Source organism: Styela clava, chromosome 8 (genome assembly GCF_964204865.1).
Source record: "Styela clava chromosome 8, kaStyClav1.hap1.2, whole genome shotgun sequence".
Lineage (NCBI taxonomy): Eukaryota > Metazoa > Chordata > Ascidiacea > Stolidobranchia > Styelidae > Styela > Styela clava.
In genome coordinates this window covers 14,359,355-14,374,985 of record NC_135257.1, presented here as the reverse complement: position 1 = coordinate 14,374,985, position 15,631 = coordinate 14,359,355, and the positions used below count along the sequence as shown (strand labels likewise).

General features: G+C 35.0%; 1 protein-coding gene across 1 annotated transcript; it reads right to left on the bottom strand.

The window, feature by feature from the left end:
- Positions 1-5,177: 5,177 nt before the first annotated feature.
- Positions 5,178-12,452, bottom strand: LOC120345935 (sodium-coupled monocarboxylate transporter 1-like). The gene is made up of 13 exons (XM_078115319.1): positions 12,237-12,452; positions 12,065-12,175; positions 11,176-11,266; positions 10,655-10,772; positions 10,205-10,272; positions 9,879-10,033; positions 8,904-9,044; positions 8,516-8,645; positions 8,327-8,415; positions 7,987-8,090; positions 7,330-7,490; positions 6,868-7,222; positions 5,178-6,436 (listed from the first exon to the last, which is right to left on the bottom strand). The coding sequence occupies exons 1-13, from the start codon at positions 12,374-12,376 to the stop codon at positions 6,252-6,254; spliced, it is 1,848 nt and encodes a 615-aa protein (XP_077971445.1). The 5' UTR covers positions 12,377-12,452; the 3' UTR covers positions 5,178-6,251.
- Positions 12,453-15,631: the final 3,179 nt, after the last annotated feature.

Below are 15,631 nucleotides of genomic sequence, written 5' to 3'. Positions count from 1 at the left end.
TTCATATGTCACATAGATATAGATCCCCGGTAGTTGGGATGAATACTCTAGAGTATTTTTATTGTGGGTCCCGGAGCCAAAAGTCACAATAATACTCATCTCTTACATTAGCTCTTATTTTTGAACTGGAATAACAAATAGATAAAACACATATATACCATATCGCCTATAGACTTAAAAATATAAATTTTCCATACTCCCTTGCGTTAGTGTTTTTTTTTATTTTATATTCGCGTTGATGCCAGCCATTGTATTTCTACCTTTTGAACCTTATGGTAGGCTCGGTTAAACTGGAACATTCTAAACTCCGTAAAAATAATACTACGCTCTTCGTTTTCGAATTTACAAACGAAATACCGTTATTATCCGGTTTTGATTGCCCAATCTAATGCCGCATAAATTGATTTACATAATACGCTGGCATAATAATTGGCATAATACACAACTAGACTTGCTAAGGGCGATATATTCGCATAACCACCAAGAAATTTCCATTTGCGATAGTAGCTTGCTAAACTTGCCGTTGTGTGAAAATAAGTATAGCCGAGGAATGTTTGCGTAATTATGTTTCCTTGGTTTCGACGCGCTTTTTTCTCGCATATGAAAATAACTTACTGTACAAAAATGAAACAGTAGCAGTGAAGCAGTACATAGTTGCCAATTTTATCTCAAATATTTTGCTGTTTCTCGTTATTTCAACATTACAATTATTGGTTTGAAATTTACTTTTCATCTTCGCTCTAAACAACGCTCCGAGCAAGCGGCACTAGCAAGCATCGAGCTACTGTGTTTTGTAATAAAACTTTTTTTTTCGGTTGAGCTTTTTTGTCATCTAAATTTATTAAACCCCTAGATTGGTCGTGGAGTTTGAACTCGGAATCTAATCGTCGACACCAATACTTGAACTGTTTTTTAGTATTTAAGTTATTTTTGTATTTGTATTATCAAGCTTGTGACATTATTGGCTGATTATTAAGGACCCAGATATCCTACAAAAATACTGATGTATGAGCGAAAAATGGATTTTATTAAAAAAAATCGTAAGTTTGCTTGGTTTGAATTTTTATATCACGAGGATCGGTGAACATGTAACACTGTATAACTGTACAAAAAAAATGAAATTATTGCACAAAACATTAATTTTCTGCACAAACTCTGTACAGAATTGGAAATATTGATACAAAATAAATCATTTTCAATCAATAACCGTGATTGCAGTCAAGTTTGATACTATGAATATAGCGTCAAAAAGCTAATTATTCATCGATGTCGTCATATTAACGGGAAACGAGAAATCTATGTGACGATATTTTTGTACACGGTCATATAAAATGCTTTCTTCGGGCGTTGCCCGCTAAATTTACGTAATATGAAAATGACCAAGCAAAAGAATGCGCCGAGTTGTGATGACGGGAAGATTAAAATGTCGTGAAGTAAATGATGGACCTTTAATTTTTGCGCTCATTATGAGCGAAAGTTACGGTATTTAAATGTTAATGATTCATTAATTAAGGACCTTATTGAATTTGGACCTTTTTGACTTTTGTGGAAAAGAACTTTTAAGACATTGACTGATTGGGGTCATAGGAGTAAAAATCAAATTGTGCGTTTGTCGAGACAAAATTGAATGTCCGGTAAACGGGAGTTAAATATGACATATTTGTTAAACAGTGTATTTCCGTATTATATCTAAATCTGCGACACAATGTATATAAATAAGATGTGAAAATGAAAGTTAAATAAATTAAGTCGTTCGTAATCATATTTTGGTATCAATATACTGATGTTTTTGCTAGATCACGGTCAACTCAATCTTTGAAAGAATAATCTCATTACATCATATGAAAAATTTAGTCAATCTGAATTGTAATCGTCTTGAGGCAAATTCAAAGGAAATTCCAAATTGTTCAATTGCGAACCAGGACATTACTAAAATTGTAAACATCAACTGAAGTAAATTTTAAATAAAAAGGATTTTTTTAGATTCTCTGGTAGGGTTTGTTATTTTTACACAGCCAGTTAGTTGAAAACAGAACTGGATACAATCAAAATGGGAATATGTATCAACTAGTGGTTCATTTTCCCAACAATGTTTGCAATTCTGTAAGGCACCTTAAATTCTGAACCTGTAACAAATTGTGCAGAATATCATGATATTAGAGCAGCATTATAATATTTGCTATACATGCATGATTAAGAAATGGTAGGATTTTCATATTTAGGCCGTGTCAAAGATTACTCGTGTAACGATAGGCGTACAACTGTAGTAAATCACAGAGATTGATTAAAACTAGGGCTGGGCATTTCGAATCGAATATTCACATCAGATCGAATAGTTTTTCTTCCAGTTATTTTCGTGCCTCGAGGAACCATCGCAATAAATAGTCATATACAATTGAATGTCTCCGAAGTATTCCAGATTCGATTCGAAAAAAAAACATTCGACTCTGAAATCATCGATATTCGAAAATAGGGTATTCCCTAATCAAAACTTTCATTTAAAACGTGTTTGATACAGAACATAAAATCTCGAATGATGAAGTAACCTAAGTAAATCAGTTTGATAAACTACAATAAGATATATAATAGTCATGTAAAAAATGCTGTATGCGTCTAATCTGTAATTAATCATCTTTAATTGAAAAATTGATCTTTTTATTCGTTTCGATAGTAATTAATAAGAAACTGCAATGTTATCCTTACGTCGCCGTTACTAAATTGCGTGCAGTTTGAAAAGTCGTGAATAGCTACAAAAATTAGGATATTCATTGATATACATTACTTGTCCGGTACAAAATTATTTTGTAATCAATTTAATGTAAGTAATGTTTAAGTAATTTTTTGTAATGAATTTTGATAAAGTCAATCGTTGTTCATATTTTATCATATATGTGTGAAAATAGCTAATTTCATAGGAATTTCAGAAAACTGAAATAATAACTTTGTTGAAATCGAGAAAATAAATTTGAATGGAGCTCGTTGTAAATTTCTGTAAAACGCTATCAATATGTTACCGTAATTTGAAAAATAAGAAAGGCCCAGCACAGCCAACATATTTTCATATTAACTGCATGGTGTTCAACATCTCAAGTTATATGCCCTAAAATGAATATGCTACGTCTATTGCTAAAAAGCTAGCATGCATTCTTTGTTGTGCAAGCGTATATCCATCTATAAAATGATATATATATATACACTTGACTTGTGCAATAAATATAGACGATCTTTTATTGATTACTGTTCGCAATGAATATGATTGGGCACAAAATTTTATTTTATCTTTCAGTCTGTATATTCGAGCGCGTATTAGCGACTTACACACTTTTATATAACCACGAAAGCGAATTAATTTACTGAACAGTTATTTCTATTTTTCCTCCCCGATTACGTAACTTTAGTCAGGTCAAGTTTATTTTTTCGAACCAGTAAAAAATGAGTCACACATACAAATTTCGAGAAGAGAAAAAATAAGATAACCGCAACAGTTTCACGGGGAAATGAAGCCGCCAAGGAACCAAAGCTGACTTACATGCAGCGAGACTCAAGGTTCTGATATCTAATTGAAAAGATCAGAATTTAAATTGCGCAAATACTGTTATTGTCGTTGAGTACCGTAAGGCTTTGCCGAAAGTTCAAACTAACATCTCTCATTGAAGATAGATAATTTTAAAGATTGTAATTGAAGAAAATTCATAGGACCACCAGAAGAACGGGTTATTCCTAGCGCTTCAACTGCATTACTCGAAGCGACTAGGGTTCCATATAGCGATTGTCAGAACAGCGACTATCATAATGGCCCCTTAATAATAGCGACGTAATCATGTTGTTTCAAAGTCCCATTTGGTTTCAATCTTTCACTACGCAATGCTTGTCTGTTTGTGCGTGCATACGTGTATAGAGAGGACCCTAACCCTAACACGAGTTAAGTCACTATCATAACAGTCGCTGTTTTAATGCGGTCGCCATTATGACAGTCGCTGTTTTGACAGTCGCTACGGCCTGGATACCTTGCCACCTACTTGGTTACAATCGGAAGTGCTTGGCGACATGTAATGATAGAGAAAAGTAGGTATATTGATGAATCAAATAAAATTAAGTTGACGCACTACATAATATAATACATACATTTCTTTTCTGCCTGAATAGCTGTGTTGGACTAAACAATGGTGAAATTCAGTGAAAAATAAGCGTTGAGAAATGGGTTAATAATTCTCAACTCTCCGAAATCTTTCTATTGGTGTCTCAGATACTGCTTCAAGTTTGATTGTATAACGTACATTTTTAGACATGAAATGTAAATTTGTAAATTCATCACAGATACCGTGTTTAATTAAGGATGACAATGATACTATCTTAGTCCGAGTCATTTTCGACTTCACTCGTTATTTTATTTACGCCTGGGCCCACTGCCTTGCTCTGAACTTACTTACATAAAAAAAATTATAAATCGGCAATTCCTGAAACTCAATTTGGTGAATCTACTAAAAGGTTTTCCTCTGGTCTGAATATATTTAAACATCTATCACAGTGACATGGTATTGGAATTTTCGATATGGTGCAGAAATCTAACTACAGTTATAGATAGTTATAAAAACTGCTTTCGGCGCCAAAACAGTTGATGAAATTAGCGCCCGAATACCATGATGCCAACGTAGTCTAAAATAATGTTACTGTGGCGACGTGAACATCAGATAATCTACAAAGATACACACAACAGCAAATTGAGACACATTTCTCATAAAACAATCAATGTATCACGTCTCAGGCGCAACGTGAGGATGCACATCCTAGATAATGTATTCATATATATAATCATTCATCATATTGTCTATATTCATCTCATACATGCACAATTAAGATATTATGTTATAGGTGTATGTGCCACTTTCGAATTTCCTCTTGCTTGCTACTTACTATATCACGCCACTCCCACTATATCTGTCAAATGTCAGCAGCGACTTCACACACTCTACGTGGGTTACTCAATCAGGCTACTCTAATCGGTGACAGCCATACCACTCTACCAGTATAGAGATCTTTGTCCCACACCCTTGTCTCCACGCCTGCTTATATATATATATGCTTATGATCCCCCAGCGCGAAATTAGGGATAAAACGTAATTTACAATAAAAAATTACCTTTCTCTCAGTGCATATTATTTTGAAATAACGGAGGAAGAAAAAACAAACTATCATAGTACGGTAGATTTGAATATGCTCAATAATCACTGGAACAATGAACTAAACACGATAAATGGAATAAGAATATCAATGTGTGCCAATAACAGATAAAACTATTGCTTTAGTATAGGGGTCCGCAAATTTTTAATTTAGTTCACTTTGGTACGTGCGGGTGAATCAAATCCCTTTGCGTTGCAAAGCATATCACCGAATCACATTTATTCTCTATGCCTAGGACGTTACAACAGCTAGCATGTGCGAAGCCAAGAGCGCATGTCATTAGACCAATAACCAAAGTTTTTGTGCGTGCAACTACTAGAAAGGCTATGTTGAATAAAGGTGCGGCCGCCCGCGGTTTCACCCAGTTATTTCTATCTAGCCCTCCTCCATTGAAGGTTGCACACCCCTGCTTTGGTACATGATTACATTTCTACTTCTAATTATAGTAACTGGCTCGCTATAAAATATGTATATATTGTATATGTACTACTAATGTCCACAGGCCAAAAACAGTGAAAACTGGCTATTTCAAATAATGATGAACGAATTAACAAAATTGCCGAATAAACGTGTGTGTGCTAGTATAAACAAAATTTAATAGCTGAAAGTAGTTTGAGTTTTTGTATTTAAAAAAGACAATTAATGACTAAATAGATTTTTCAGTATAGTCTTTGCATACGTGCAGATAGATGAAGAAAACGACCTGATGCTGTTTTCAGGCCGTATGAGTGTATCATTCAAATTCACATATAATGAATTACTTGTGTAAGATTAGGGTGCAAATTTTGGACGTAATGTGAATTTTAATCAACAAAAAATTTAAACTTATATACCGGAAGCACCAACTTTAAATCTCAAAACGGATGCCTACTAATTTGTTACATAACAACATCTGAAGGTTCGGCGAACCGTGCATTCATTTAACCTTTACATATGGAAAAAATAACTTTTGTTGACATGTTTAAGCGTAGTTTCATGGTCCTTGTAATGAATCAAATAAGGGGATATAAATATAATTTTATTTATAAATATATTTTTTCACTCCTGGCAAAGCGTGGGAAACACGCAATTCAAACTTGTCCTAAAAGCTTTTCGGCGTATTTAAGCTCTTCTTCGGTAGATTTCTGTGGAACTTTTTCTTTGACACAAAATCGTAAAACGTATCTAACTTTTTCAGGTATCCAGTAAAAAATCTTGTGATCGAAAAACGGTACCATCAAATTTTGGTCGACTCCTAATCTTTGTTGCCAGCCGCCTGAAAGTACAAAAAAATAATTCGATGGTTTTGGCAATTGTTGACAATTTGCTCATATATTAGGAATTTTATTTGGAATAAATTAAAAATCATTAAGATAGTCGGTGTCAAAACTGAGAACTGAGAGGTTAAAAAATTTATTTTGATGTCTTTAGTTAAAATAATTGTCAGTAGGTTTTGATTATGCCAAACATTTTGAGTTTCCATTACAAGGTGTACGAGAATGTCATATACAACTTACCATGTTTTACGTTAAATGGTGAAAATTATACAAATGCCAAAGTAACGTAATATATTTCTCTTTTTCACAATATGATCTCAACTAAGCACAAAACAGCAAAACTATTTTTGATCCCGCCGTTTCTTTACGAAAATAATTTCAATGTTTCCAAGATTGCACTAAGTTTGGCCAATCACTGTCGATGAATTACCTGTTAAGAGTCCAAAGATCATTCCAAAAATCATCGTGGATGCCATTCCGATACAAGTTACATACAAATAAGAAATTTTGTAAAATTCTGCAATTGCTGGCTCCATCACTGCGGTGTTGTTGATAGAGGTAAAAGAGGTGAAGTTATTAATAAGCGTGGTTACTTCTAGAGGAATAGTCTCTGCTGTTAAATTTGCAATGTCTGTTGCTTCCTTGAATGTTTGGCAATAAGCAGGACAGTTTGTCATTTCACGTGGCAGTTCTCTTGTAAACTCGGGCCCGGCTTTATACGTCTGGCTGCCAACAAACATCCACGTGGAAATTATTAGTCCTCCAACAAGCCCGATAAAAGCACCCTACAAACAAAAGACAATTTTGAGGCCCTTTCCATTTTAAAATACCGAGACTGATTCTGTAATAAATTGATAAAAATAGAATTGAACGAGGTCTTATGATTACTTACAATTGAATTGCAGAATGGGATGTAAACTCCGAGAGTAAATAATCCAATCATAGGACCACCAACCAGACCTAAGATACTGTATGCCGCCTGCAGTATTCCACCAAGCTGTGATGCCAGTACTGCTACACCAATAGTACACAGACCGTAAAGAATCACCAATCCTGTAATATATTGTATGTGTGAGAATTAGAATATATATGTATCGGTCGGTACACGAATACAAACGACTGTTGGTAACACGCTGTAACACCGATTACTTTTAAATGTAATAAAACCACGGCTAAAATGAAGAAATGGCTATTTTTTCGTCGATAATAGCATCTTATATGTCGTCTCGTATCATCCGTGGGAAATTGAAATTATTTAGTAGCTATAATTTCCAACACGTACATATAATTACTTTATACAACTCAAAAGAAGTTATTATATGTCAAAAAATATCACAAAAAAAAAACAGTCTGACAAGAAAGTTAACAAGGATTAATATCAACAATCGGATTTAAGGATTCTTCAAACGTGTCGAAGCTCACGAAAAAATACAAAAACTATTGCTGATTGCTTGGGAGTATTATAAACAAAACATTAACAGAGTGACCCACAACATCCATATATATTAAAATACTATTATAACTTAGTTAACTGATAGAAACAATTCACCTTTGGTTATCCACATGTAAGTCCTTTCACTCAAATTTGAGCAAGGTTTAACAAAATCTTCAATAGAAACAGTCGCCATTGCATTGATTCCAGACGAAACAGTACTGAAAAAAATTATGATAACCATTAACCACCAACTCGACTCTCAGGTACTGATACCTCGACTTGACGTGGGGTTGCTAAAATTGAAATTTGCCCAGACTGAATTGAAGTCAATGTCTTTTTAGAAAGACGTCTTGGCCTTGAGGTTAATAAAATGACCCCAAATTCTGCAAGAAATTTTTACAGAGAGGTAGAAACACTATTTCATATTCATCAAAAAGAAATGACTGATTCTCACCTCAAACTTCCAGAAAATACGCAGGCAACAAAAAGTCCTGGAACGCCAGGGTAATCATGTAAAATATCCAAGACTAAGTACGGAAAAAGCTGAAATGAAAATAAAAATTATTTACTCTATTTTGTGTTGAGTACAATATAATGCTTATAAAGTCTTCAAATTTATTGACGTAATTAGGTTGGTGCTCACCTGATCTCTCTTGGCAACACATCCTTGTGTTATTGGATCACAGGTTGAATATCGAGAATATATTATAAGACCAGTCATGCAAGCGAGGCTGACGAAAACAAATAATCCCAGCACGTTGATGCAGAGAGCCCTAGAAAAAACTGTCTGCAGTTTTGACTATAATCTTTGTATACATAACGAGGAGTTACTTTGATAAATTACATTTAAAAAATCTTGAATGCATCACAACTATAATTAGATGTTCTATTTTATTGAATTTGCTGGTTTCAATTTTTTCTTAATATTGCTCATGTATAGTGAGTAATTCACTCCAGTACTTGAAAAAATAATAATTAGTTAGATAAATCAAGATAGATTTATTATATCATATTAGAATAAGCATAATTACTGAGATGCTCGTTTTCTAGATTTGCAGCATAAATATCTTTGAACTTGAGATTGATTTACACCATATATGCTAATCCACAGGATGGAGCCACCGACCATCAGACTCCAGAATGAGTGTCTGATACGCAGGTCCGTATCAAATCTGAACAGTGAATTATAAAACTTATGTACGTACTGAATCAATGCTTTCTTCGAAATTGGAGAACAATGCCTGGTCTGAATTTTTACTCATATATATATATATATATATAGGACAGATTTTTAATACGAGTGAAAAGTCTACAAGAAAATCAATCAATTATTCAGTATTTATTTGTCAACACAATATAGACACACCATGAAACCTATTGCTGGGCATTCAAGCTGGATTTTTTGCATTTGAGAGAGATTTTCTTGTAAAACTCAAAATCAATTAGTTAAAATCAATCAATTCCAACAATTAAGTCAACCTATTGCTGGTCATTCAAGCTGGATTTTTTGCAATTGAGTAATATTTTCTTGTAAAACTCAAAATCAATTAGTGAAACTCGACTTAAGAACAATCCGGTACCATCAGTAACGAGTGTTACCAGCAATTCAGTGGAAGATCACAAATAATATGAACATTATTAGCCCGATGATAGAACCCTGAGTGAAACCGCATTGTACGGTCGCATGTTGATAACATAATGATTCTATTTTGACATATTGCTAACGTTAATTCAAAAATTTATAGAGGAATGCATGTCCGCGAATGGCCTATCCTACTTATTATTATGTTGCAGCCAACAATGCCAAAATGCCTTTTAAATGTTGAAAAATATTGCACTTATAATATGTAGCATGTATATTGAACAATTTTACAACTATGGTTAGTTGGAATAAAAAACGGTTTGTGGGAAGGGGGGACTGTCTGAGAATAAACCATAATAGGTTAGTAATAATAGTATATTTTCTAAAATAAAAAGTTTACGACGTACATGACCTTTGAACTTACCGTAGAAAATCAATTCTTCCTCCTTCTTCACATTTTCTCCAGACATTGCCGAATCCATCTTCCAGTTCACTCCCTTTTATAATAACAGCAATAAATCCAGCACTCATGACTACACTTTGAAATACATCGGTCCATAAAACTGCTTTTAGTCCTCCCTAATGAATTAAAATGTAAATTTTTTATTATTAAAGCACAGATACATTATGAAAACTAAACATCATTATATTTTAAACTTCTGTTAAGATTATGTTAGCCCAAAGGTTAGTAAAGTTAATTTTATAGATAAAGTAAGGCTGAAGAAATGACACGCATTATACTATACTTACTAAAGTTGTGTAGAAAGTGCATACAAGACCGGTTGTAAATACTGCCATCCATAGATCAAATCCTGTCACTGAAATATCAAAACAAAGAGAATTAGATTTATTTGTACCTAACCACTTGAGTGACGTTAACAACTAATACCGATTGAATAGCATCAAAAGTAAACACTTCAAAATGCGTTTACTGTACCCTTTTTTTAAATTTTGGCCCAACTCTTAGCTTACTCATCAACAAGCATATTCAGCATACGAAAAATATCATTTTAGCTCCTAGGGATGGTCATGTTCCTGCGTATGATTAATGAAAGATGAGCGCATAATTCATGTTTTCAATAGGTTCAATCATAATTGATAGCCATGTGTGCTTTGTAAGTAAAATTTGATTGAATGAATTGGCATTTTAACACAGCATAATCTTCTTTCGTGTGTTATTTGAAAAAAAATCTGGCATACCTTCGTTCAAAGCAAGTGCTGGTCCATAAATCACTATTCCGATGTACAATACACTCTGGATAAGATATGAAACTGTTCCCAATATTCGAACTGATCTGTTGAATCTCAGTTCTAGATACTAAAAATGAAACATTTTGTGAGCAATTTTATGTTGAATTTTTGATGCCTTGTGTGATATAAAGTCGAATCTGCCAAATAAATCAATGTCGAAATTAATTTCGAATAACATCATATCCAGTTGATAGAATAAAATTGATTTATTGACAGCATTTTATTCTGTGTTTGCTGTCACTGGTATTGTTTGGAGTTGAGTTCATGTTGCGGTTCAGGTATCAAGACAAAAATTATCTGAATTGGTAGAATGCCGAAAGCGCTTGTTTTGATATGTTATGAGGTTCGTCTGCGTGTCTGATGTCCTGAGCCGAGTTGGGCAGGTATGTGTATTAGCTTATGTGATAAACAGATAAAGAATAACATTCAGGTCGCATACAATAATAACTTAGTAATAGTATATTATTTACCTCGTACGTGCTTGTGATACCCAGCGAGTAAAACAGAGGAATGTAAACTTCAGATACGACACCTGCAACAATGATGAAGACAGCGGCGATCCTGAGGTATTTTATAAAGAACAGTTTTATACATACTTGACTCCGAGCACCTTGATTCACGTGACCCCGTTTTAGCATGTCCTAATTATTCTTGTCGGACTATCGCCCAGGTGGTGGCGTTTCGGTTGTTCTATATTATATCTGTTTTAATCCATGAATTTCTGCTGGGACGGGGCTTTGCATCACACGGAATTTTTTGAAGATTTTACAGACTTGGCGATAATACTTATTCATGAAATGGCACTGCTACACATGGCGTACCGTCGCCACACCAATGGTATTGGTGTTTTTATACTTATTATTTTATATAATGATTTCATAAGCATGCTAATAAACCAAGTACAGTATTAAAGCTAGTAATATTTGTCAAACGCATAATTTAAATAAATGCTATTATAGATTTCTACCTATACGCATTATAAAGGAATGCGTTGATTTCATCTTTTCGCCATTAACCAAACCTTCCCAATATGTATGTATTAAGCAGTTATTGTCGTTGTTAACACCCTTCGTCCGTCTGTGCTTGATGACCCAAGAAAACGGCGGGGGTATTAAGGGATCAGTATGAACTATTTGCTTCTTTTAGTTAGAGAAACGTAACTGATTTGGCTCAACAATTAATTCCTACTCGGGGACATAAATTGAGAAGAAATTACACCATGTCTTTACGATAGCTCAAACGAGCTTTACATCCCAATAATCTCTTTAGGGAAAGAATACTTATAACTTAACTATAAATCATTATTTGTTACAAACTTAATATAATTGAAGTCAATTTCACAAGACAAAGCACACTCACCACCAAAACATTGTTCCGTGCCAATATATTTCAGCTGGAGTGCCAAGTACTGTGATAGCAGAAGTAAAGCTAACAGTGAGTGACGCAGCTACTGGTCCGATTCCCATTGATCTGGAATGCAAATCATTGTAACAGACATGGAATTACTCAAGCATCTAAAAAATGTCCATACCTGCTTCCTAGGGAATATCCTTCCGTACCAGCCTCAGATCTTCTATCTTTAATCGCATAAAATATTCCGATAGCAGCAGATAATGCCAACATTACACCAAAAACTCCATAATCTGCATTGCTGAAGGTTCGCTTTTCCATGGTGAGAACCTTAAGTATTCCAATCCCTTGCTGGTTCACACCTGTCCGAAAAACATAAGTCCTGAAAAAAAAATTTTTTTCGACTATCACCGAATCGAGCCGACATGTTTGTGTTTCATTTTATAGTCTACTTTGAAATTTTTCCCGGGAAGAATTTTGTAATTAAGCTTTTGAATTTTATGATTGATTTATTATATATAATTCTTCTTATCGGCTATCTAGAGGCAATTTTGCAAAAGTTGTTCGGCCAAAGTTCTATGATTCGGTGACAACACATTTGCACTCACGTACATTTGTACCCGTAAACTCCACCCAGGAATATGCACCTACATGATTTTGCACCCATACATTTCCATTAATAGACTTTAGCACCCGTAGATAGATTGCACCCGCGGACATTTTCACCAATGAACATTTGCACCCATGTCAGCATATACGGACATTTGCCCCCACGAGCATTTGTACCCATGGACATTTGCACCGCGTATATTTGCATCCATGGATATTTACACCCTGGACATTTACCGTCACGGACATTTGCACCCTCGGATATTTGCACCCGCGTGCATTTGCACACATGTACATTTGCACCCACGGACATTTTCACCCGCGGACATTTGCACCCACGTACATTTGCACCCTCGGATATTTGCACCCGCGTGCATTTGCACACATGTACATTTGCACCCACGGACATTTTCACCCGCGGACATTTGCACCCACGTACATTTGCACCCTCGGATATTTGCACTCCGGAAAGTTGCACCCACGTGCATTTGCACACATGTACATTTGCACCCATGGGCATTTTATTACCACTTACGATTGTCCTCATGTACATTTGCACCCACGTACAATTTCAGTTCTGTACATGTGCACCCATGTCAGCGTATGCGGACATATGTACCCACGTGCTTTTGCACCAACGTACATTTGCAGCAATTACTTTTTACGCGTATGCATTTGCTCCATGAACACCTTTTCCCGTAGATATTTTGCACTTGCAGACACGTTCGCTCGCGAATAACTGTGTTTCAGACAATTTCAATATTGGAAATGAGGAAAGATAACAAGTTGTAAGTAGCCCATATTCTTGGTGAAGGTAGCTGCGTTTTTTCAGTCATAAAATAAAAGCTCTTTCACATCAGAAGCTGATTGCCATGGGTTTAAATCTTCACGAATGCAAAAATCGATAGAAGAAAATGTACATAAGTGCGAACACCTGCGGGTGCAAATGTATGTGGGTACAAATGTCCGCGGGTGAAAATGTCCTTGGGTGCAAAAGTACATGGGTAAAATGTCCATGGGTGCAAATGTCTGTAGGTGCAAATGTTCCATTGGTGCAAACGTTCATGGGTGCAAACGTGCATGGGTGCAAATGTCCAAGGGTGAAAAAAGGATACGGTCATGATAGGAACTAGACATGTACAGGCAAAACAAAATATACACTGTGTCTTCCTACAATTTTTAAATATATTTTAGTAGCGAATTTGAGTGATTGAAATCTATCTAATATGCTATAATTTGAAGAATGAAATCGTCACAGTGATCGGTAATAAGGTCATACACAAAAACAAATGCATACAGAATATGCAAATAACTGCACACACGCATGTACACCGATGTCGATAAGCTCAACTCTGTGGGCGCATTCTCAATAAAATCGCCACAACCCCTGCGCTAGTCTCCAAGCCCCCGCCGAACCCACACGTAGCGAAGGGTTGAAACGAGGAGCGCATTGATAATTCATAAGAGGATGCTAATTTTGCGCAAAATGGGATCATTGTGCTGTTTCCGGAGATACCAATACAGACATCACAATAGTGTCATCGGCAGGGGAAGAAGATACTTTTTGTTGTTAGGTTATGCGGGCGTTGGTTGCTCTAGTCATCCGTTCCCGACCTTCCGACTGCATTGAATTGCGCATAAAAACGTTTGTCAATTGTTTGAGGAAATAGGGATATCATATGCCTCAACGCCATACTGAGGATTCCCAGAGTAAATGGTAATCATTTTAAGCAAAGATGTACAATAAAATATGCTTCCCCACAAATGCCTATTAATTCCCGAATGCAAAAATCAATAGGAGAAAATGTACATAGGTACCAACACCTGCGGGTGCAAATGTACGTAGAGGCAAATGTTCCCGGATGCAAATGTACGTGGGTGCAAATGTCCATGAGTGCAAATGTACATGGATGCAAACGTTCAAGGGTAAAAACGTCCGTGGGTGCAAATGTTCATGGTATAAAAGGGGTATACACGTAATAATTGGAACTTGACATATTTTGAGGCAAGATAAAATATACACTGTTGTTTTCTACAATTTCTAAGCTATATTTTAGTAACGGATTTGAGTGACTGGGATTGTTCTTCGAAGCTATTGTGAACGAATAATGAAAATAAAATGCATGTAAACAAACAAACTTTACATAAGCAACTTATTACTTGGCAGATACTTAAATAATCCCGAGAGATTGTCCAGAGGAAGAATATAATTAGATTTGGCACCATTATTCATCACCGACGCCTATAGGTTCTCTACTATGTTTTTCTCTAGGGTGTTCATCAATAACAATTAAACGTTTCTAAAATCAAAATGTTATATTCCTGTATTTCTTACTTTTGACTCAAAGGATCCTATATATGAATAATTATGTGTTTCACTAACTAAAATGAATCCCTTTAAAATCAAAATCATGACAAAGACCAAATTTTAGGGAATCAAAACTATTAAAAAAATATAGTAAATTTATGAAAATGAATTCGCTGATTTAAAATGTTTGCAACATATCAACTGTGTGAGTTGTATTCTCTTTTGTACGCAAGGTATCGCAAGAAATAACGTATCCCTAGAACCCTGATGGCAAAATAAAACAGCGTTACATAAACGCTGCGTAATTCTTCACCGTTTCTTTATTGTTATAGGGGAAGGATTTTGACTTTTGGCTAGAATAGGGAGATAAAACCCAAATAAAATGAACATTTCGAACCGTCAATGTTTCTTATTGCTATAGTAAGATAATATTATAAAACTGTTAACAAATACAGCTTTGCGTTCAAATCTTTTATCTACATTTCTAGGTACCCATCGCCAATTTCTTTTTCATATTGCTCTTTACTGAAAATAGTATGATTACAACGCCCAATCTATTCACAAGTAGATTTTCTAAGCTTTCTGGATCTTTAGCGAATTTTTAGTCTTATTTTAAGGAAACTATCCAATACAAAATAAGTTATTTGGATACAGTATGC